The following is a 25,396-nucleotide window of genomic DNA, read 5'->3' as shown; positions in this document are numbered from 1 at the left end:
CCTAACAAATAAAATATATAACACAGACATGCACAATAACACTAAAAGATGGCTGGCCAATTATCTGGCAGGCAGGAATGCTCATGTGTCATATAATGGCCAATCATCGCACATCAGAAACATTAAGAACGGAGTACCACAGGGCTCAGTTCTATCCCCCACATTATTTAATCTATACATGCATGACTTACCCACACCAGACACCTCAGAAATACAAATCTCTTCCTACGCAGACGACATAACAATCACATGCACACATCATAACACAGACAAAGCTGCAGAAATAATCCAGCCTTACCTTGACACACTCAACACATGGTTCATCACAAACAGACTCAAAATAGCTCCAACCAAATCTACAGCAACACTTCTCACCAACTGGACAAAAGAACACAAATACATACCTCATCTCTACATCAACAACACTCTAATACCTCACACAAACACACCGAAAATTCTTGGTGTAACATACGATACATCCATGTCTTTCAAACAACACCTCACAAACATAAAAAACAAATGTACACCTAGACTTAACGCACTTAAGTCAATCACTGGAACAACATTTGGACAAAACAAAGAAACTAATATAACAATATACAAACAATGCATACGCTCAGTGATGAATTATGCGAGTCCTGCATGGGCTCCTAATCTCAGTGAGACACACCACAACACCCTTCAAATCATACAAAACAAAGCCCTAAAAACAATTACAGGCTGCACAAATACAACACCTACAGACCATTTACACCATGAAACAAAAGTCCTCAAAGTCAAGGACCACCTCGACATGAGAGGCACACAAACACTTGCTGCAGCCACCACAAACACATCACACCCGCTACACTACATAGCAGAACACCCACACACACCAAGAAACATTAAAACTACACCCAAAGACCTTTATTACGCACAGATACTCTCTTCTCTTCCTCCACAACCACCAAATACCAGCCTCCGGAAACATATTCATAATCATATCACTCACCGCTCCATTAACACACTGAAAGACAACACACTGCTGCATGCCAGACCCCCTGATATCCACCCTTCTGAATCCTCTCTCCCACGAAAGGACAGAGTCCACTTGGCCAGACTGCGATGCGGTCACCACCCAGCACTTCTAAGCTTCCAGAAGAGGCTGGCAACCGTGTTGTGAACAGCTGCCCAGGATGTAACACCTCACCCCATACCGTACAACACATAATGGAAGACTGCATTATACACAATCATGCACGCAAACAACACAACATACACTCTATAAAGGATTTGTGGGAAAACCCAGTTTCGGCTGTGGCCTTCCTTGGGGAGACGGGACTGCTCGGACAGACAGTCTAGGGAACGACGACAACAACAACAACAACCCACCCACCCTCATGCATTACAGCATCATCTATACACAACCATTCCCCATTCACATATCTTCTGTCTTCTGTTCTTCCTCAACAGACATTCCCCTTTCCCAATGCCCCTTTTACCCCATCCATCTCATCCTTGGTCACCCCTTCCACCTCTGCATTCCACACCTCTTTTATTAATCTTTCTTCACTCATTCTTTATACATCCAAACCATCCCAATACTCTTTCATCAACCCTATCTCCCAACTCCCTTTCCACCCCAGCTGGCCACAGACACACTTACACCAATTACAAGAGAGCTAACTGGGAAGCCTTTACTGAAGAGACAGAACAACATTTTGAAACACTTAACAGTACACCAATCACAAACATAAACAATGCTGTGCACGCTTTTAATACAATCATACAAAACGCAGACAAGAGATACATCCCTAGAGGCAACAGAAAATCACACAACCCCAACTTCACACCAGAAATCCAAGGCCTCATCAGACAACGTGACACACTTAAACACGATACCCCCACACCTATCCCTCAAAACATAGCAGACCAAATACAAACACTAAACACTGTGATTGCCAATAAAATACATGAACAAAAAACACAAAATTGGCAAAACTTTATCAATACACTTGATCACAAAACAAACACCAGCAAATTGTACAAAACACTCAACAGCATCACACTATCCAACACTAACACTACACGCTCTCACGCAGCAATAATCACAACAACAGATAATCTACCCTCAAACAGACAACAAGCAAACGCACTCATACGTCATTTTGCACAGACGAGCCATCTTACATCTCACCCTGACGACCGACGCACCATTCGACGTAAGAAAGACTTCCCCACAGACTCAGACTATACACCCTTCATAGACAGTCAGACAAAAGTCATAAGGCATAATCTCAAGCACTCATCTGCCTGTGGCCCTGATAACATAAGCAACATCCACCTAAAACACATTGGACCACAAGGTAAACACGCACTCACAAACATTGCAAACTACAGCTATTCACACAACACTATACCCGACATCTGGAAGCATGGTAAAATAATCACCATTCCAAAACCGAACAAAGACCCAACAATCCCAACATCGCACCGCCCAATCACACTTCTCTGCACCCCCTCTAAAGTCATTGAACGCCTAATACTTAAACTTGTCACACCATATATTCCCCTTGCTGACTCACAACACGGTTTTAGGCCACTACACTCCACAAACACTCTTCTGACAAACCTCACACAAAGAATTTTAGATGGCATCAATTCAGATAGGCCCCACCACAGAACACTTCTTATAACATTGGACATTAGTAAAGCTTTTGATGCTATCCCCCGCCACAACCTAACAAATAAAATATATAACACAGACATGCACAATAACACCAAAAGATGGCTGGCCAATTATCTGGCAGGCAGGAATGCTCATGTGTCATATAATGGCCAATCATCGCACATCAGAAACATTAAGAACGGAGTACCACAGGGCTCAGTTCTATCCCCCACATTATTTAATCTATACATGCATGACTTACCCACGCCAGACACCTCAGAAATACAAATCTCTTCCTACGCAGACGACATAACAATCACATGCACACATCGTAACACAGACAAAGCTGCAGAAATAATCCAGCCTTACCTTGACACACTCAACACATGGTTCATCACAAACAGACTCAAAATAGCTCCAACCAAATCTACAGCAACACTTCTCACCAACTGGACAAAAGAACACAAATACATACCTCATCTCTACATCAACAACACTCTAATACCACACACAAACACACCGAAAATTCTTGGTGTAACATACGATACATCCATGTCTTTCAAACAACACCTCACAAACATAAAAAACAAATGTACACCTAGACTTAACGCACTTAAGTCAATCACTGGAACAACATTTGGACAAAACAAAGAAACCAATATAACAATATACAAACAATGCATACGCTCAGTGATGAATTATGCGAGTCCTGCATGGGCTCCTAATCTCAGTGAGACACACCACAACACCCTTCAAATCATACAAAACAAAGCCCTAAAAACAATTACAGGCTGCACAAATACATCACCTACAGACCATTTACACCATGAAACAAAAGTCCTCAAAGTCAAGGACCACCTCGACATGAAAGGCACACAAACACTTGCTGCAGCCACCACAAACACATCACACCCGCTACACTACATAGCAGAACACCCACACACACCAAGAAACATTAAAACTACACCCAAAGACCTTTATTACGCACAGATACTCTCTTCTCTTCCTCCACAACCACCAAATACCAGCCTCCGGAAACATATTCATAATCATATCACTCACCGCTCCATTAACACACTGAAAGACAACACACTGCTGCATGCCAGACCCCCTGATATCCACCCTTCTGAATCCTCTCTCCCACGAAAGGACAGAGTCCACTTGGCCAGACTGCGATGCGGTCACCACCCAGCACTTCTAAGCTACCAGAAGAGGCTGGACGACCGTGTTGTGAACAGCTGCCCAGGATGTAACACTTCACCCCATACCATACAACACATAATGGAAGACTGCATTATACACAATCATGCACGCAAACAACACAACATACACTCTATAAAGGATTTGTGGGAAAACCCAGTTTCGGCTGTGGCCTTCCTTGGGGAGACGGGACTGCTCGGACAGACAGTCTAGGGAACAACAACAACAACAACTCCCTTTCCATCCCTGTTCTCCTCCTCACCTCCTCATTTTTCACTCTATACAGCCTAGTAATCCCTATCATACTTCTCAAACACATTCAAACTCCTCCCTTGTTCCATGTTTGTGCCCCATGCTACATAATTTGGTGGAATTTGGCAAAATATATAAACCTAAAATACATGGTATAGGACTCCTTGATCAGGTGTTGGCATTTCAGTTGCAGAAAAGCATCAGCAATAACAATCATCACACATGAGAATATGAAAAAGCCGCTAAACAGAATATTTGCAGGCAGAATTGTAAGCCATAATTTAAGATGTGCAATGACTCGGTACAAGTGCAGAAAGTCTTAGCCCATTTTGGTGGTGAACAGGGGTCAGTTTTGAGGCAAATGTGTATGTGGTATACACATGGAATGAAACAAGTATGGCAATCTAATATAGATGAAGCATTGTTTCTACATTACAAGCCATTTTACAAATCATGAATTAGAAAATGAGATACTAACTTGCAAGTTGTCCATTAGGGGCTGTATTTTCATCAACATCCATGGGCTCATCTACCTGCTCTTCATCCTCCAAATGCACATCTGGCTGTTCTACACGGATAATGGACTTGTTCAACAAACGATAAGCTTCCTTCACATGTTTGGCTTGCACCTGTTGACACGAAATACTTTTAAATCAAACTGGGTGTTCTCAACAACAAACCAGTTATATTTCAAACTTAACTATTGAACCTGCTTATACTAAATCCAACCATTGTTATAACACTTTGCATTTGTTATGATATTTCATATGACAATTTCAATTAATTTCACTGACAAATATGTTTTGACTTAACAACCACATATCTCTTTCATGGCTACCCTAACCACATTATTTCATTTACACTTTCAATAGAATCCTTCAGACCATGCAATATGTAATTTTCGCAGGAAAATTAATTTTTCCCTGATACAAACCTGAGGTACTCCTTACACTAGGATACTCTCGCGTAGCGCGAATATTTCTACTGCGAAATTAAAATCCTCACTCTGGGTCTGGGCAACACTTATCCTCAGTAAGGGGCCCCATTGGGGCAAGGGGGGGGGGCCCTTGCCCTCCACCACAAGTCTCGCACACTATAACCATTCTCTGAGCCAGGTATGATTTAAGCACAAGGTTGTCAGGCAAGGAGAAGGAACTGTTTAGAGGGGTGGTTGAGGAGGGCCATTAAAGGTAAGGAGTACCTCAGGTTTGTATCAGGGAAAAATTAATTTTCCTGCGAAAATTACATTTGTTCCGAAGAATACAAACTCTTCGGTACTCCTTACACTAGGAGACTCGGACTTAGGAGGGAAGGAAGTTGTTATCTAGCCTGGGAAACCGCTGTAAGGAAAATCTAGTGTGCTAAGACTATGTTGACCAGACCCCTATACATTCCCCTCACTTTGAAGTGCACCCCTTTCTGTTCCCTGGAGTGGAGACAGAAAGGTTATAATCACTTTTGTACCACTGAAGGGCTTGAATTGATTCCCTTGGAATGCTTGAGAGCCCGCGGGTGAGGTAAGGGAATGTAAGAGTATGAGAAGGATTTTAGAAAGTTATCCCTGCAGTTGCCGAGCCAGAACCTGGATGAGTTGTCAGGGTAGTCTGTGTGCTCTTGAGGAGGGGTATATCATTTTCAGGACTTCTTGGGCGGCCACTATGGGGCCCAAAGATAAGTTCCCTAAAGATTCCCGCATAACTTCTTTGAGGTAAAAGGAAGTGAACGTATTCTGGCTCTTCCATATACCTGCTTGAAGAACCTGGTTGACTGACCGATTCTTTCTGATGACTAGGGAGGTCCCTACTGCCCTCAGGTCATGGGCAATCTGTGTGGTTCATGTCGCAGGCTCTGCGGATGACTTCCATTGTCCAGTAAGAAATGGAATTCTTAGTGATGGGCTACCTTTAGTAGAGATGAACAACCACTTTAATTCTGGTCGAAGATGTTCGGTTCTCTTGAGGTAGGTCTGGATGGCTTGTACCGGGCACAGAACTGTTTCAGTCTATTCTCCCCCTGCAAATTCGTCTAAGGATGGAACACTAAAGGACCAGAATCTAGGGTCGGATTTGGCAGGATCTTTGTTTTGGCAATGAATTGAGGCATGAAAGTGAAGGAGACCTCTTTCCATCCTTTGGAATGGGCGACTCTATAAGAGATGGCATGTAACTCCCCTACTCTCTTGGAAGATGCCAGGGCTAGCAGAAAAAACTGTCCTCTAGGAGAGGTCCTTCAGATGTGCCTCTCGGAGAGGTTCGTAAGGGGGACCCCTCAGAGAGTTCAGGACTAATGCCACATCCCGCGGAGGAGAACTGATTTCCCTGGGGGGGGCATGATCTTTGAAGTGCCTGAAGAGCATGGAAATTTCCTGTGAAAGGGCTAGGACCATGCCCTTCAGAGAAAACACCTGATTTAGAGCTGCCCTATAGCTTTGTACTGCCGAGAGGGAGATCTTCCTGGACTTCCTGAGGACGTGGAAGGAGGCGATCTCAGGAATGGTGGCTCGAACTGGGACTAACTTCCTGGAGTGGCACCATTTTGCAAAGGCGCATTTCCCTTGATAAAGGTTAGCTGAGGAAGAGCAAATAGGAGCGGACATGTCCTCAACCACTTCTCTGGGAAAACCCTTCTTTAGGAGGATCTGGACTATAGTCTGAACGCGTGAAGATTGAGTGCTGAAGGGTTCTTGTGCCAAGGCCCGTTGATGGGTGGATACAGAAGATCTGGTCTTCCCTGAAGGGCCAGAGGCTCTTCTACTGCTAGCTCGAGGGCGTCCGGAAACCATGGGGCTTCGGGCCACCAAGGAGCGATCAAAGTCATCCGAAGGTAGGATGCGTGTCTTGCTCTGAGGAGTACCTTCTGGAGCAAGGGAAATGGTGGGAAAGCGTAGGAGTCCAGGTTGTCCCAACTTTGCAGAGGAGCATCTTCTCCTGCTGTCAGAGGATCCAGGAAAGGGCTGAAATATATTGGGAGTTGGTGATTCCATCTCATTGCAAAAAGGTCCACTAGAGGGGAGCCCCATTTGCTGAGGATGAAGTTCGCTACCTCTCGATAGAGGGACCATTCTGTGTTGATTATCTGATTCTTCCTGCCGAGGTGGTCCGCCCAGACATTCCTCTTCCCCGGGATGTAACGGGCTTTGAGTGACACCTGGAGATTGAGGTTGAGGATGTCCATCATCAGAAGGCATAGTTCCTGGGAGACTGTGCCCCCCTTGCTCGTTTAGGTAGGCTACTACCAAGGAATTGTCCGACATTATGCCCACTACTTTTCCTGAGACTTGATCCTTGAAGTGACGGAGAGCCAGGAGTACTGCTTTCAACTCAAGCCAATTGATATGGGCTGTCCGCTCGACTGTGGACCAGGAACCGCTGATGTGATCGTCGTTGAGGTGGGCTCCCCAGCCCTCCTTGGAGGCATCGGAGAACAGGAGGACTTCGGGGGGAGATGGGCCGAGGGGCATCCCCATGAGAAGGTTGCATGGGCCTTCCACCAGAGAAGAGAATCCTTGACTTCTTCGGTGAGGGAGATGTGTTGTAGGGGTTCTCCCTCTTGCGGGGCCCACTGAGACTTGAGGAGCCACTGTAGCGGTCGCATTCTTTGTCTACTCCAGGGGATTAATTTCTCTATGGAGGCCATATGGCCCAGGAGGATTTGGCATTGTGTAGCCGTCAGGAACCTGGTCGATAGTGCCTGTGCAACTAGAGATGCGAGATTCGGGATCCCCTTTCCTACTGGGAAGGATTCCATTAGGGAGGAGTCCAGGACCATACCCAGGTACGTGACTCTCTGTTCTGGTAAGAAATCTGACTTTTCCGGGTTGACTACTGTGCCCAATTTCAGGACAAAGGTTAGGACCATTCTCAGGTGTTCTTGGCATAGCTGGGCGGAATGCATCTTGGAGGTCCAGCGACACCATGAAGTTCCCTTCCCTGATAGACGCCCTTACGGACTCTGGGGTGGCCATTCGGAACTTCGTCAGGGAAAAGGAACTTGTTGAGTGGAGACAAATAGATGACTGGTCTCCACACCCCTGTTGTCTTTTCTACTAGGAATAGCCGTGAGAAGAACCCTGGGTCCGGAGTCGAGACTTCCACTAAAGTTCCTGTCTGGAGCAGAACGGAGGATTCCTCCGCTAGGGTCCGCCCGCTAGCCGAGTCTGGGTGGAAGCTGCTGACTTGGATGGGATAGAGGGAGAGGTTTGGGACAGTGGAAAAGGGAAGACAATAGCCCGTCTTAATGACTTAGTAGGTCCAGTCTTCCGCCCCGGCCTCTTCCCATGCTCTCCAGTAGAGGGAGAAGCAACCCCCTATCTTGTGCGGAGGGGCTGGCGAATTCCTAGGAGTCCTGTGGGGGAGTCCGGAGCCTCTATTATGTTTTGCGTCTAGGATCTCGGAGTCCACCATATCCGGGGGAATCAGCGCGTGGGTGAGCATAAATCTCCCTGAGGAGGGGGTCACTGGGGTTCCCCGAGGATGGTGTCTCTCCTGCGGGACTCGAAGTTGGCTCAGGACGTTGAGAGACAGGAAACCTGATGCTTCAGGGCTCTGCTCGCGCTTGCCAAAAAGCCTGGAGGTCGCATTCTTCCTGGGGTTGTAGTGTGGGTAAGAACTCCCACGCCGAGGCAAGGAGGCGTTCTAGCCAGGAGTTCACCACCAGGGACAGAGCCAGTGATTGAAGGTGGGAGCTGACTTCCCTGCCAGAGAGGAGGACGTTTCGCCTGCGCAGCGACTCGGCGTCCGCCTAACCAGCTCTGGTAACCTCGCCGGGATCGAGGCTGCTCCGAGGGTTGACCCCGATGGGGTGTAGAAGCACTTCTGGTGTTCCAATGGGACCGGAAGCCAACGCGTCTTCTCGGTCGTCCTTGTTGCGAGAGCGTCGGAGGCCTGGGCCATGGCTCTCGCCGTCTGAGGGGAGGTGGAGGGGAGGAGGCTGGGCTTTCTGAGAGTTGGCCGTCATGAAGATGTCAGACTCGAATGTGGCTTCCTCTGCTTTCGGGTGGCCCAGTCGATTCGCCCTCCGAACCCTCGCGAGGACGTCCGAGAAGGAAGGAGGGACCACCATCGAGGATTCCGACTGGGAAACGGGAGGGGAAAGGGAGCGTGCCCCCCCCCCCCCTACGGAGCTGTGGACATCGTCGTCGGCGTAGGAGGGGTCGGCACGGGCAGAGAGGAACCTCACGCTACCATCCCGGTCACTGATGGGTACAGAGGGGGGCCGAGCAAGTGGAAGATGGTCGAGGGGGGCCCTTGGGGGCGGTGACTCCTCACGAGCTTCCGTGCGGTGCACGAACCGCGCTTGAGAAGCGCGGAAAAATTCCCGTTGGGCCTCCATCTGTTCCTTCAACGTAGTGACGAGTGAACAGAGAGTGGGGAGGAGGTCCGGGGAATGTCCGCTTGATGAGTCCCGCCTGGGTGCGGATGGTCCGGGAGACGCCAAGGGGAGACTGCCTCCAATGGACGAAGCTGAGTCACCCACGACGAACGCGCGCGTGGGCACATCTCGGGCTTCCTGCCCACCGGGCATAGAAAGGGTTCCGGCGATGACCCGGCTCGTCTGACGACGGGTGGAAGGTGGATGTGGGGGACCACCCGAGGAGAAGAGGCCGACGCGCTCCGAATCTCCGAACTCGGCTCCTTGTCCGTGGGGGGGCGGAGCCGCCGGCAGCGTCGCGGGGCCGGCGGACGCATCCGGGAAAAATCTCGTACCCGGGGGGGGTTCGCGGGGGCGGCTATGTACAACCATTCCGTTTACTACGCTTAGGAGGGGGGAGACAACTGTCCGCGTCCTCCGCCGACGTAGCATCCGGTCAGCGAGAAATACCGCGTCTGCAACCTCGTCCCTGATCTCTGTCCCTGTGAGCAAAGGGCATGGAAGGTCACCGTTGATCACCCGGCTCTTTTGTGCGTACTGCGGGATTCCTGAGTAGAAGAGACTAAGGGGCTCTTTGCCCCCCCCCCCCTTTGTCCGTGCCGGCGTCGAGTTTCGGGGGCAGCCGCAAGCGACCACATCCGGGAAAAATGTCATACAGGAACGGTAGCTAGCGGTGGCGTTGACGCGCATGTCCGGCTACGCTAACCGTCCTGGTTTGAAGGAAGAGGACAACTTGGCCTGAGAATGACTCGAAGTGGCGTTGTACCACCTTCCTGGCGACTGTTGAGTTTCTGGGATGGGCGAGGGCAAGCCGCAAGCGACCTCATCCGGGAAAAGCTCGTACAGGAACGGTAGCTAGAGGTGGCCTTAGGCGCATGTCCATCTACGCTAACCGTCCAAGTTTAAAGGAATAAAGGACAACTTGGCTTCCTGTCTACTACGCCGTGGAGGAGGGAGAGAATTGCTCGTCTCCTCCGAAGCCGTAGGCCGCCTTCCCATGTTTTTGGGGGGGTGAAGAGGGAAGCCATTTTCTATGCTTGCGCACCTTTCCCCCTATCTCCCTTCGGCGAAACCACAACAATACTGGAACCAGATTCCATACTTACAGTGAAGGGTAGGATACCCGGGGGCGGTTAAGGGAATAATACAGAAAATGGAGAAGCACTGAAGAATTCCAGGACACAGGATGGCGTAGGGAAAACCCCGATGAAATTGAAGGACGACGAACTCCTTAGCGTCCTTAGAGTGAGCTGGCGACAATCGAAGCGGATTGCTTGATATTCGGCACCGACGTAAACATAGAACCGCTGAGTAATTAACGGTTCGCTGCCGCGCTAATAATGGGGTTTGACTGAGAATCGGCCCATTAAGGGGGAAACCGATAAAAACTAAACATGTAGAATAGAGATGTTAACGCGGTCACTACTGCGAAGAGAATGGTTATAGTGTGCGAGACTTGTGGTGGAGGGCAAGGGCCCCCCCCCTTGCCCCAATGGGGCCCCTTACTGAGGATAAGTGTTGCCCAGACCCAGAGTGAGGATTTTAATTTCGCAGTAGAAATATTCGCGCTACGCGAGAGTATCCTAGTGTAAGGAGTACCGAAGAGTTTGTATTCTTCGGAACAAACTTCAGTTGATCTGATACTTTAACTTTTATCTTAAAAAAAAATCCTCATAACATACCTCATCAGAACAATGCATTCTGGCCATGGCTTCAGAAAGACGAATCATTGACTCCAACTGACGGACGGTGATCCTCCAAGACGACTTTGCTGCTCCAGAACAATCACGTTGGCGCAAGTTCCGGTACTGTTCAACTAGATATTCTGCAGCTTCCTATAACAGGCAATGCTACATCTATACTTCATTCTTTGTCTTATTCATAGGTAGAAACCCATACTGTGCCCACATTTTCCTTAAAAACAACCCACCATGCATTTACCTATCTCATCCATGAGCAGCAGTGTCGCTCCTTCCCACCTTGCTCCCTAGTGAATACCCCAGCCACAACACTCCCCTCCCTTTAACTTATGCAGTAAATACCCCAATACCCCTGTAAAGGGAACCTTAACAACTGGGTCATTAAAAGTGCATGGATGTGGTATTGATGAAAGTAAAAGGGAAGAGATTAATAGTACATTTGTGACAAGAAAGATGGATGTATTAGCACTGAGTGATGTAGAAGAACTGGCCACCCTAATCAAAACATTCATGAAATCATACAACTTTGTATATGAAAATGATAACTGCCTCAGAACATTTTATAGGTTTCTCCATCTTCTTAACCACTTCAATACGGGACTTAAATCTCGCGGGCAGCAGCCAATGCCAGCCGTACGACGTAACGAAATAATATTCGCATCATAAAATATAGTCGCCGCTTATATCGATCGTTCTCTCTTTCACCCGCGAATTTTGAAAACCACAGAGAATGGGATTAAGGGCGCATTTGGGAGAATGTAAAAACACAGGGGCGACTACAATAAATATAATCAACAAGACGCCGATATGGCAGCGTCGCGAATCCACTTGCTCCTCATGACGCCTACGTGTGCGGCACCGTATGGAAGGGGTTAATAACAACAATGCGGGGATGGGGGGGTTGGCCAAAGTTACCTTGCTGTGGATGTGCTGTGTCTTGCTGCATTGTTTCTGACCCAGGGCAGTAAGCAGGATACAGGGATAACCCATCATCCATGAGGAGCTAAGATGAGAGGGAGGAATGGGGGGTGGATGGGAGTGGAATGGGTGGAGTGGGTATATGCCCTTTGACTTTGGCTACCTCCCTGGTAAGGGGGAAAAAGCCACTGGTATATGGATGGGTATCTGATACATTTTTGGTACTACTTACTTTGTTCAATTTAGGTTTAAACTGTCGAGCAAACATGATGTATCTCTGTATTTCTTCTAGAGAATATGTCCGTTCCACACTTTCCTCATTGCGGCTGTGCAAATCTACAATTCTACGAGCTATGGCATAATCTGTCACCTAAAATAAAAAATATATATAATGACCACATATGTAAGCAATCTGCACCAAATAATATGAATTAGAAATGCAAGACATTAATGTGCATGGTAAATCCAACATGCCTCACCTCATTACATTCATCTACCAGGATAAAGAAGAGATCAAATCGAGACATGATAGGCGCTGTGAGGGCAATATTCTGCCTCAAGGATTTAGTGCGATCATATCTCCCACCGATGGGGTTCGCTGCTGCTAGGATAGATGTTCGTGCATTCAGGGTTGCTTTGACTCCAGCCTGTTAAATATGAACTTTTTCCTAAGTTTATGTACAAACTCTTAACTTGTACTACCTAGTAAAAGTCACATAGTTATCTTTAAATAAATTCTGCTATAGAATCCAATTTTTTCCCATTCAAACTACCAATAGCCATATAAAAATATACCTTAGTAATGGATATGGTCTGTTGTTCCATGGCTTCATGGATAGCCACCTGGTCCTTCAGGTCCATTTTGTCAAACTCATCGATACAACAAACACCATTATCTGCCAGCATAAGTGCACCAGCTTCTATTACAAACTCATGAGATTCTTCATCCTTAACCACTGCAGCAGTCAGACCAGCAGCTGACGATGCCTGCCCTGATGTATAAACAGCACGAGGACTGAAGTCCGATATCTGATGAATCAAACAAACAGAAAATATAAGTGGATTTCTATTATGATTTTGTAACTGAAGCACATTATCACAAAGTGAATGCACCCAGCTATATACCAAAGGTTTTAAGGTGACAGAAGAACAGATGCCCAGGTATTTATGTTCTTGTTAGCTACCTCCTGTGTAAGGGGGAAAAAAGCCTTTGGTATATGTAAGTAATTATTGCAGGCCACAATGCACAGGTAACACAATGGCTGATGTGTGGCCAGAAATGTGGTGCAGCCTTAGAGTACAGAAACTTGTACATCCCTGTGCACACAATGTCATGCAGTCTGGCTGACCTTTAGGTGCAATCATTATGGCACCCTTGAGTAATTTCCTAAACCCTCATTCTAACAAACCTCAATATAATGAATTTTGACTTTAACAATTGCTATAGGTCTAGTAACTGATGCCCCAACATTGAAATAATTCAATTAACATGAGCAAAACTGAATGCATATGTGCCTTAGTGAACCAAGGTAGGTGGCAAATTTAATTCTGTGTAGTTTATCAATTGCAGCTTAAAGTATTCTAGTAAAGTAATGTATTTCTGTGCAATAATTTCTTAGTTATTTTTGATGTTACAATTGCAGTGAGTGGTGCAAATGATTCAATTTAACATCAACTCCCCAATCTGAATGGGCTACAATGTTGTCACCCCACATGGAGCTTTTTAAAGGGAACTCAATGCAGTGTGCCTTTACTACAAACTCACTACCTACCAGCAAGGCTTGATCTACCACCATTCTGACCTCATGCCCAAGCAGTGACACTCTTAAACTGCTTAACCATTAACAGTTATGTAACAGGTTCAACAACATATACAGTATCACTAAACAGCCCTTACAATGCAACCATCATTCATTAAAAAACCCTTATAAAATAAACAAAATGTTTCCTCCAATTTATTCTTGTGGTGGAGATTTACTGTATGGAAAACCAGTCTGATTCTTCATAGTTCAACATACCAAGGTCAACTGTAGCAATACTAATTCTGCAATTTGAACCTTTTTCAACTTTTCTTGGCCTGTGTCTCATACCTGCTTCAGGAACTGTGATTTAGCTGTAGAAGGATCCCCAACGATGCAAACATTGATATCTCCACGAAGAGCTGTGCCTTCCTGGGTGGTTTTGGCAACTCCACCAAACAACATCAAAAGCGTTCCTGATGATGAAATGGATATTCAGTAAGTTTTCATAAAAATGCAACTCTAGAGTAAGCTTACATCAAGTTCCATCTTACTGACAACCACTGGACTAAACCCATCTGATTAATTGTGGATTTCCATTGACCAATGCAATTTCCTGATTTTCTCTTGCAGTACACCCTCAGGTCACATGAAACTGAGAGTGACTGAATTGATGGCCACAGTCGGTTTCATTGTTTTAGTGAAGGGTGTATTGGGAGGTAGGGAGAGAAAAATTTACTTTGACAGATTGATTGATTTGGTTTTACATTGCAAACTCCCCCTCTATCAAGAGATGGTACCCCTTCCAGAGGATTTTGTAGTGTGGAACTTATTGAACCCCCCTTGGTCCAATGAAGGCATAAAATCCACTCCAACCCATTCCATCCCCACATACTCCACTCCCATCCACCCCCTCCCTCCCTTTTATCTTGGCTCCTCCTGGATGATGTGTCATCCCTGCATCTCACCCATTGCCCTAGGTCAGAGGCAGTGTTGCAAGACAGCACATTCACAGCAAGGCCACTTCATTAAATCTGAAGACACCCCCCCTTCATCCCCTCAAGCAGAAATGGAGACAATGGGGGAGAAATCCCTTTGGTCTGCATTAATTTATTTTTTACCCACTCCCTCAGCCCCCCCCCCCATCCCCCACCCACTCCCTATCATGCACCACATAACCATTCTACATTCACCCCATCTTCTGTCTTCTCCCATCCTTACTTAACAGACATTCCCCTCTTTCCCAATGCCTCTTTTACCCCATCCATCCATCTTATCCTTGGTCACCCCCTAATGTTCACTCCTTCTGCACCTCTTTTACTAATCTTTCTTCACTCATTCATTCCATGTGTTCAAACCATCCTAATACTTTTTCATCAACCCTATCTCCCAATTCCTTTTCCACCCCCATTCTCCTCCTCATCTCTTTTATCACTCTATCCAGCCTAGTAACCCCTATCATACTTCTCTGGCAACACATCTCAAACACATTCAAACTCCTGTCTTATGTTCCATATTTCTGTCCCATACAGTGCTGTTGGCACAATCACTCCTTCATATAATCTCCTCTTAGCATCCATTCCTAAATGTTTATTTCTCATTACACTTCTAGTCCCCAAAGTCATTTACTTGCTTCTTTCAATCTACATTCTACCTCCACCTTAACTCCTCCCTTTCCTGCCACATTCACACTCAAATATCTAAAACTATCCACTTCCTCTAGTCTTTCTCCATTAATACTCACTTCCAGTCTGCTGTCACTTTCTCCCCTTGTACATCTCACCACCTTTTACCCACATTTATCTTCAACTTCCTTCTTTCGCACACCTTCCCAAACTCTGTCACTAATAAATAAAGGAGGCCACAATGATGTTCAAAGTTTAAGGGGGGAAATGGAGTCAAATAAAAGATTGAGAACCACTATCTTAGGCCCAGTTTGGACATCAATTGTCTGCTCTATGAGGAATAAGGATGCCGACAGGTTTAAAGGATGGGTGTTAAGGATGATTTCCTCTAATATCCATCCTGTTGGACCACCGATGCTTAAGTACTTAGACTTAACTTCCAAACCAGAATCAGAGGTTGCTTCTTAAGGTTCATCTGCACAACAAATAATAAAAAATCCTACCTCTTTTAACTTCATCATTGCCATGAATGGTTGGATACAGTGATGAGATGAGGTTCTGATACAGATTCTTGTCTCTGGACATTTCATAAACCCTGTTCCACTCAAGCTCCGTCATCTGACGCTTGATTGCTTCAGCAGTCATTTCTTCTCCACGTATCTCTTTGCCACCAAACTGAAATGATTTAAGAACAAAGTTCAATATTTCAAACATAAACTGTATATAACCTAGATGCAAAGTAAAAACCTCTACTTTACTGGCTTCTTCTTATGATATACTTCAAGCTCAATCTGGCTTACATAAGACACTTCTTAACCCCTTCCATACGGTGCCGCACACGTAGGCGTCATTGACTTAGATCTCGGTGGCAGCAGCCAATGCCAGCCGTACGACGTGTCGTAATAATACTCGCATCATAAAATATAGTCACCGCTTATATCGATCGTTCTCTCTTCACCCGTGAATTTTGATAACCATAGAAAATGCGATTACAAAAGAATTAGAAAGAATGTCATTATGGAGGGGCGACTACAATAAATATAATCAAGACGCCGATATGGCAGCCTCGCGAATACACTCGCTCCCCATGACGCCTACTTGTGCGGCACCGTATGGAAGGGGTTAAGAAAACAACTTACATCTGATGTATGGCTCTGGTCAGTAGTAGTGACCTAATAGTCTCCAAGTGCTGACTACATGTCACCAGTCAATACCCCAGTATAGGATCAAATGTCATTAAAACATCTCAATAGCGAAATTCACTGGAAAATACCTTTGGGTTGGTTGGTGTGATGGAGCAAGCAAGGAAAGCCATACGGTAGTTCAAGTCTCGAACTCCTAAAGCCTTCAGTCCGGTGACTCCTTCAGATTCCTCACCTGCAGACCATAAATGTATGGGATCAATGTCAACTAAATCCTGCCCATCAACTCATTCTCAAACTTCCCCTTAAGTTTACTCCATCTATCTCCACTTTACATGTGCTGCTTCAAGACACATGTGCTGTGTCTTGCTGCACTGCTTCTAACTCAGGGCAATGGGTGAGATGCTGGGATGACCTGTCATCCAGGAGCCAAGACATGAGGGATGGTATCAGTGGGAGTGGATTTATGTTGTTGACTTTGGCTACCTCCCTTGTAAAGGGGGAAAAGCTGTTGGTATATGCATTTTTTGTCCAAGAAAAGTCCCATAAGAATATCAAATTTTTTTTTGGCAAGAGTTGTATGAACAAATTTATGTTCAATAATTTTTTTTGCACTTTTCCATTATTTTAGTTATAAAACTATATAATTAATATTGAATATGGGACAAATTTTAATGCCCTAATTCTATCTATATACCGTGAGTTTTTTCCCCCTAATAAGGGAGGTAGCCAAGTCAAAGGCATGTACCCACTTCCAACCTCTCATTTTAGCTCCTCAGGGATTATGGGTCATCCCTACATCTTGCCCACTGCCCTGGATCAGAAGCAATGTAGCAAGACACAGTACATCCACAGCAAAGCTGCTACATTTGATCAGCGACCCCCCACCCCGCCTCTCCATCCCCTCAATGCAAAAAAGAGATGATGATATGGTTTAACGTCACACACTACCCCCTATCAAGAGGCTAGGATGGTGCCCCTCACAGAGGGCTTTGCAGCATGGAATTTAATGAACCATGCCCTTAGTTCAACTTCGCTGGTGGCAGGATTCGAACCACCCTCACCTCAACCTTCACCGCAAGTAACGGTGCCCTAACCCACTCAGCCAGCGAGCTTCAGAAAAGAGAAACTGGCAAAAATTCCTTCAGGCTATGTAAAAAGATCACGCCCTTATACCTTTACATTCTTCATCATAAAGAAAAGGAAAGAAATCCCTTCAGGGTGAATCAAAATATAATGCCCTGATACCCTTTTTCTATCAAATTTGGTTTTACTTCTAATATGAGAAATATATGGATAGTCTTTCGAATTTGCAGCACAGGAAATTTTACTTAATCAGTTATTCATAAAGAACATATTCTTGTGTATTTGTGCATAAGTGCGGACACACACACACACACACACACACACAGGGGTCATCCAGGAGAAGCCAAAGTGGGGGGGGGGGAATGGGAGTGGAGTATGTGGGGGAAAAAAGCTGTTGGTATTTGTATGTACATATTCTTGTTTTGTAATTCTGTGATAAAAGTAGTACATACATACATCAATGGCTTTTTCCCTTTTACAAGAGTTAACCAAAGTCAAAATCATAAATCTACTCCCACCCATTTCATCCCCACATGCTCCACTCCCATTCATCACCCCTCCTTCCCTCTTTTCTTGGCTCCTCCTGGATAAAAGTACTGATGTGCTTAAAATAAAGATAGAATTTCCATTTACTTTTCTATATTGAATCCAACTTTTAACAGTGTACTCATTAATGTGTATATATGAAAGCTAACTTGCATGCTTTACATATCTCTGACAAGAATATCTTTTATCAAAGAATGTATTTGTATTTAAGTACAATGATATGTACTTGGCCTGAAGTACATAGCAAAATGACTGTAATCGTACTTGAGAATCTCCAGGTACTTGGATTTGGATTTAAGTAGTCTTCTGTACTTGGCACTGAACCCTATCCATTTTACAAAGGGCTACGTCAATCTTGTATCATACTTCTTGACCTACATCTGGGCTTTAAAGAAGTCTTTTGAATTGTACTACTTACCTTTGTGACGTGCTGAACTTTCTGCACGGGCTCCGGGTAGTGACAAAGCAGATACATCTGGAACAACTATCAGTGTGCCAGTGAAATCACAGCGGTCACCTGCCTGAGCTCTCTCAACAGCCTCTGCCCTTACAACAACTTCCACACTGCAATACAATTTCTATCATTAGAAAACTTCATCAATTCCCATGCTATAATGTAACTATTACAAGAAACTAAAAATGTCCCAATGACATATACTCTAGTATAAGCCAGGGAAAAAATACATGGGACCAGTTGGTGAATGTTCCCTGGAGGAAAGAAAAGAAAAGAAAAGAAAAGAAAAGAAAAGAAAAGAAAAAAAAAAAAATCTAGAAATGAACTAAAATTCTGGGTACATGGGTGATGGCAAGACACAATTGCCCCTGTGAATAAATTGTGAAGGACCTATAAATTTATTGTGTTATGGCATTCAAAGACTGTGCATGCTACTAGAAATTAGATAAACTATTAAAATTATGAGTAAAACTAAACTTATGTAACTGAGAGATTAATTTTTATTCTAACAGCATGTGTGTCATGTTTCATGACACAATGGGGATGCGATTAATGGTGCCACAAGCTACATACTAGCAAGGGCCATATTGTTGGTCATCCTAAATGGGATGACCATTGATGTTGGATTCAACTAATTAGTGGGTTATATTACATTAGAAAATAAAATTTGATTTAAATTGTCTGTAGCTTATAAATACCCTGGTTGCAAACCTTGCCGTGCAGACGTTGGAGTACAAAACTGAGGCCTTCTTCCCTTCTCCTCGCATATGTATTTATGTTCTCCCAATAGTACAAATTGATAATGACTGAATTTGTAAGCCTTCTTCACACACAAATAAAGAAGTAGATGGATTGTGTGAAGCCAGGCAAATGGGGATAGAATAGGCCTATGGAGGCACACACTGGCATGTCCTTGGCACCAATGTTGTGGGGTCATGGTATAAATTTAAGAAGACGTGGGCACTGACTCTGACTCCCTCACTTGCACTCTGTTCATATCCAACTTCAGTGCGAGTTGAAATCTTATATTCTTATATAATGTAAATTAAACAAGTGTTGCACATCACCTCTGATGAAATATTAATCGGGTGGTTTGGGCACATGGAAAGAATGAAAGAGGAAAGATTAGCAAAGAGTGTAGAAAGCAGAGGTGGATGAAATAAACTTAAGGAGATAACTAAGGATGAGATGGATGGATGTGGTGATGGGGGCTTTGAGCAAGAGGGGAATGACTGTTGAGCAGCAAAGGAAGAAGGCAAGGGATTTGGATGAGTGAAGGATGGTTGTGAATGGATAATATTTGATGCAGAACAAAGGGATTTCTCCCAGTCTTCTCTATTTTCTGTAAAAAGGGACAAGGCGGGAGGGGTGCTGTGTGAGTGAAGCAGCCCTGCTGTTGATGTACTGTGTCTTGCTGCGTTGCTTCTGACCCAGGCAATGGGCAGGAAACACGGATGACCCTTCATCCAAGAGGAGCTAAGATGTGAGGGAAACAAGGGTGGTGGATGGGAATGGAATGAGGGGGGGGAGTGGGTACATGCCCTGACTGGGTGCCTCCCTTATATGGGGGAATAAGGTTTCGCTATACAGACAGACGTAGTTCCTACTTCTCCCAATCGAACAACTATTACCTCAAGTTTTACTAACTGGAACACTGGCTGGCAACAGTCCTCAGGTTTTGCCACAACTCCCAAAAGATATGTTGGACTGTTGTCCGTTTTGTATTTGTGGATCTGTTTCATACATACATACAAAGGAGGAAGCCAAAGTCAAGGGCATAATCCACTCTCACCCATTTCAACCCCATATACTCCATTCCCATTAACCACCCCTCCCTCCTCCTTTTCTTGGCTCCTCCTGGATGACAGATCATCCCTACATCTCACCCACTTCCCTGTGTCAGACACATTGCAGCAAGACACAGCACATCCACAACAAGGCCACTTCATTTAATCAGCGACCCCCCTCTGTCCCCTCGTGCAGAAAAAGAGAAGATGGGAAGAAATACCTTCAGGCTGTGTTAACCCCTTCCATACGGTGCCGCACACGTAGGCGTCATGGGGAGCGAGTGTATTCGCGAGGCTGCCATATCGGCGTCTTGATTATATTTATTGTAGTCGCCCCTCCATAATGACATTCTTTCTAATTCTTTTGTAATCGCATTTTCTATGGTTATCAAAATTCACGGGTGAAGAGAGAACGATCGATATAAGCGGTGACTATATTTTATGATGCGAGTATTATTACGACACGTCGTACGGCTGGCATTGGCTGCTGCCACCGAGATCTAAGTCCATGACGCCTACGTGTGTGGCACCGTATGGAAGGGGTTAAAATACCTTTCACACATCTTCCCATCCCCCACCCACTCCCTTCCATGCATCACAGCATCATCCATACACAACTATTCTCCACTCACCTCTATCTTTTGTCTTCTCACTTTCTTCCTCAACAGACATTCCTTTCTTTCCCAATGCCCCCTTTACCCCATCCATCCATCTCATCTTGTTTCAATTTATAGTAATAGGATGAGGGAAGCAGTTGCCAATTGTCATTTCTCCTTGTGTATTGGGTTACGAAATACAGTTGCTGATGACATATGGGACCTTGGTTCCAACCTATAGATCAATGGTCATGCACCTCTGGATAGAGATGAGGGCTACTGGGAGTTGCAGATGGGTAACAGGAAGATCCATCACACAGAACCACCACTTCCAGGTAACCTTTGTTGGTCCTCCCTCTTAAACTAATTTTCAATATGTCATCCATTTCAAAGTTCTTAATTAATAAAGTTGCCCTGCCAAACAATTAATACATTACCTCCTGGGAATACATCCTCTTGGTAGCTCAGCCTGGACTTCCTGGATTCGAACTTTCTGGAAGTCAACAAATCTACTTTTGTTGACGTCAAGCATGAACCGTGCTCGATTACTACACACTGGGTTGCGGCAAATACTTGGTTGTGTGTACTAGAAAGTAAAAATATAGCAATTTAATTACAATATTAGAATTTTGTTAAAATGTTATCATATACACACCAAAGATTTTCAAATTCTATATCTCGTCTGATTGGAAAATCACTCAAGACAATAACCACACTGGCAGGACTGCATTCAAGCCTCCACCATCCATTAACATTGTGCAAACATGAAAATGGCCTAGCTACTGGTACTTATTCCAACTACCTTAGATGCAATCCACCCAAAACTATACAGCCACCCTCAACCCATTCCACAACTATTTGCTTTCTTTCTCATCTTACCTCCCTTGTGAGGAGGAAAAAAAACCTTTGGTATATGTATCTTAGCTGCAGTATATCTATAATTATAAACTTGACAATTGGGAGGGATGAGGGATGGGGACTTAGTTGGAAGTGGTTATGTGCAAACGATATTTTGATGCAGCACACAGGGATTTCTCCCCATTTTCTCTATTTTCTGCAAGAGGGGACAGAGAGGGGGGTTGCCGACTAAGTGATGTGGCCTTGCTGTGGGTATACTGCATCTTGGTGCACTGTTTCTGACTTGGCAGTGATCAGGAGACAGGGATGACCCTTCATCCATGAGGAGCTATGATGAGAGGGAGGAAAAGGTGGTGGGAGTGGAGTGGGTGGGTATATGGCTTTTGACTTGGCTATCTCCCTTGTAAGGGGGAAAAGCCCTTGGCAGACTATTGGTATCATCACTATTCCACTGGGTGAAGAATTATACTTGCTAAAGGCAATCAACATAATAAACTATTTTGGTGATGTTTCACCTGTATTTATACCTTGAATTGTTGCTCAACATCCTTGATAACTGTCTGGCAATCCAAACAAACAAATGTCCCCGACACCAATTCTGGATGCACTGGGTGAGTCCGTACAACCTGAAATTAAAAACAGGAAGAAAACCACTATTATATAAACTTTGAACAAAATTAAAATTGTTCAGGGGCACAAGTCTTCTGCAACAGATGACTGCTAATACGTTTAAGCATGATTTGACTAACCTGCCCTGAGATCCTGACCAAAGATCCAATCTTTTGTGTTGTCAATTCTCGAATTTTGTGTCTAGTTGGAACATCCACCAAACTAACATAATATTCTTTTTCCACTGCAACCTCCGCATGATCACGCACAAAGTTGCGTACAGAAGTGCAGAGAAATGGGTAAACTCTGAAATCATGTAAATTATATAAGTAATACACTGAAACAAATACATTATACTATGAAATGTTTATCAAGTGAGAAATAGATATTAGTGCTAAGCAATCTTATTACATATATATATATATACCAAAAGCTTTTCCCCCTTACAAGGGAGGTACCCAAAAAACAGACATAAAAACCACTCTCATCCATTCCATCCCGACATACTCCCATCCACCCCTTTCCCTCCCTCTTATCTTGGCTCCTCCAGGATGATAAGTCATCCCTGCATCTCGCCCTCCTGCCCTGCATCAGAAGCAGTGTTGCAAGCCACAGCATGGCTGCTCCATTAAATCAGTGACCCCCCACCTCTCCATCCCCTCTTGCAGAAAAGGAGAAGACAAAGAAATTCCTTCAGGCTGTGTCAATTTATTTTTCACATAATACTCCCTCACCCCCATCCCCACCCACTCACCATCATGCATCACAGCACCATCCATACACAACCATTCTCCATTCACCCCATCTTCTGCCTTCTCCCGTTCTTCCTCAATAGACATTCCCCTCTTTCCCAATGCCCCTTTCACCCCATCCATCCATCTCATTCTTGGTCAACCCCTATTGTCCACTCCTTCCACCTCTGCATTCCACACACCTTTTACTAATTTTCCTTCACTCATTCTTTCCATGTGTCCAAACCATCTCAAAATTACTCTTTCATTAACCCTATCTCCCAACTCCCTTTCCACACCATTCTTTCTCAGGCACCTCATCTCAGACACATTCAAACTCTCTTCCTCTCTTATGTTCAATGTTTCTGCCCCATACAGTGCTGTCAGCATAATCACTCCTTCATACAATCTCCTCTTAGCATCCAATCCCAAATGTCTATTTCTCTTTACACTTTTTCATCTCCCAAGGCATTTACTTGCTTTTCTCAATCTACATTCTACCTCCACTCCCCCCTTTCCTGCCATATTTGCACCCAAGTATCTAAAACTGTCCACTTCCTCCAGTCTCTCTCCGTTAAGGTGTATCCTGGCCTGTCCCATGACATTTGACCTCTGAGGCCTCCCAAGGGAATCACTCATGGGGTCAGCCGGAACTGAACATGCCACCCACCCACATGGGTCACAGCTGGACGCATGGCTATCACAAAGCCCCTTTGAAACTGCATATGCAGCTCACCAGTATAAGACCAACCCAGTGAGGCCCCAACAATGACTAACCAGTGCTGGTATCTGCATGTGAAGACACCACAAAGCCCTTCTTGAAGGAACTCACATGTGATACCAGCCTCATACCCTCTGCCCATGCGAGTCAGCGGCCTGAGAACTTTCTATGTCCAATTTCCCTACGCATCACACTTTAACCTTACGCCCATTAGGAGCACGGGTCATGACCTGCCCATGCATATAAGAGGAAAAAATGCTGAAGATTCAGATCACCCGGGGACACGACTTAGAACACAGTTGTCTTTTCCCTCGCTGTCTTGTCCCCACCCAAGTCATTTCTAATAAAACCCAACTCTCTCTCCATTAGAGTTTGCCTTCAACTAGCCTAACACTCTCCCTTAATACTCACTTCCAGTCTGCTGCCACTTTCTCCCCTTGTACATCTCATCACCTTACTTTTACTCACATTTGTCTTCAACTTCCTTTTTTCGCACACCTTCCCAAACTCTGTCTCTAACTTATTAGCTTATCATAATATGATTACAAGGACTTACTCCAAACATTCATAACATGTAATTATAGGCACGAAAAAGTTATTTATGACATACCTGTAATACTCTTCAATAATGGTGGTAGAAAGATTTTGGTTGAATTTTTCCACATCTGTGAATGACACTTCCAACGTGTTCCGCTCTGGGATGACCAAATCCCTTGCTTCTTCAATGTACTTCACTTCTCCGTCCTCTTGGAACCTGTCAACAAGTTAAATCAACAGGATAACCAAACATATTAAAAAACAGGGTGTATTATCACCATCATCCCCATGTTCATCATCTGTGTAGCCTTGGGTAGCTACCTGAAGCTAGTCAACAACTCATGCAAAATATGTTGTTTTTGCAATAGGCAGAAACCACCCTTTAGGGTGATAATTACAACTGGAATATACGACATCTTCAATTTAACAACTTTCGCATTATCGTTTCAAGATGACAATAGACTATAGAGGTAATTGCAGGCTGTTATTTCTCCATATAAACAGCACAAGAAAGAGTTATAGTTGACATCCACATAAGAACAAGGGCAAAAGGCTAGCATATCTTAGGAGGTGGGCTACCACGACAAAAACTTATCCTTATTCATCCAATTAACTGTTACTAACTTACTACCTGTAACCTTGGGCTGTTCAAAGAGTCCCTCTAGGCTGCAATGAGGCAAAAGAATATGTACATGTATGCAAAACCTTACATAAATAACAATTAAAACTATACCTCCCAATCGCATACCCAAAACATTAACCTTCTTAGCTTCTAAAATTATGGAAAAAAGTTGTCCCGTAACAGTTCCTTAGTGTCAAAAATATTAATTAAACTTGACTGAAACTTGTATGTTTTCCTATTATATTTTCCCATCACA

General features: G+C 44.6%; 1 protein-coding gene across 1 annotated transcript in view; it reads right to left on the bottom strand.

The window, feature by feature from the left end:
• The window catches only part of Mcm6 (minichromosome maintenance 6), a 32,073-nt gene that overhangs the window by 6,331 nt on the left and 346 nt on the right, over positions 1-25,396 (bottom strand). Inside the window, exons 2-14 of the mRNA XM_076205962.1 lie at positions 24,592-24,735; positions 22,670-22,835; positions 22,448-22,546; positions 21,500-21,648; positions 18,644-18,789; positions 16,725-16,828; positions 15,955-16,126; positions 14,178-14,302; positions 12,883-13,116; positions 12,567-12,734; positions 12,320-12,457; positions 11,152-11,304; positions 4,578-4,728 (exon numbers count right to left, since the gene is read on the bottom strand). Coding sequence (XP_076062077.1) covers positions 4,578-4,728; positions 11,152-11,304; positions 12,320-12,457; positions 12,567-12,734; positions 12,883-13,116; positions 14,178-14,302; positions 15,955-16,126; positions 16,725-16,828; positions 18,644-18,789; positions 21,500-21,648; positions 22,448-22,546; positions 22,670-22,835; positions 24,592-24,735 — 1,949 coding nt within the window. The remainder of the gene's footprint in view (positions 1-4,577; positions 4,729-11,151; positions 11,305-12,319; positions 12,458-12,566; positions 12,735-12,882; positions 13,117-14,177; positions 14,303-15,954; positions 16,127-16,724; positions 16,829-18,643; positions 18,790-21,499; positions 21,649-22,447; positions 22,547-22,669; positions 22,836-24,591; positions 24,736-25,396) is intronic.

The sequence above is a fragment of the Oratosquilla oratoria genome, chromosome 2, assembly GCF_046742065.1.
Source record: "Oratosquilla oratoria isolate Oo_2021 chromosome 2, ASM4674206v1, whole genome shotgun sequence".
NCBI classification, from domain to species: Eukaryota; Metazoa; Arthropoda; class Malacostraca; order Stomatopoda; family Squillidae; genus Oratosquilla; species Oratosquilla oratoria.
The sequence above is the reverse complement of the archived record's forward strand: the minus strand, read 5'-3'. Positions and strand labels throughout refer to the sequence as shown.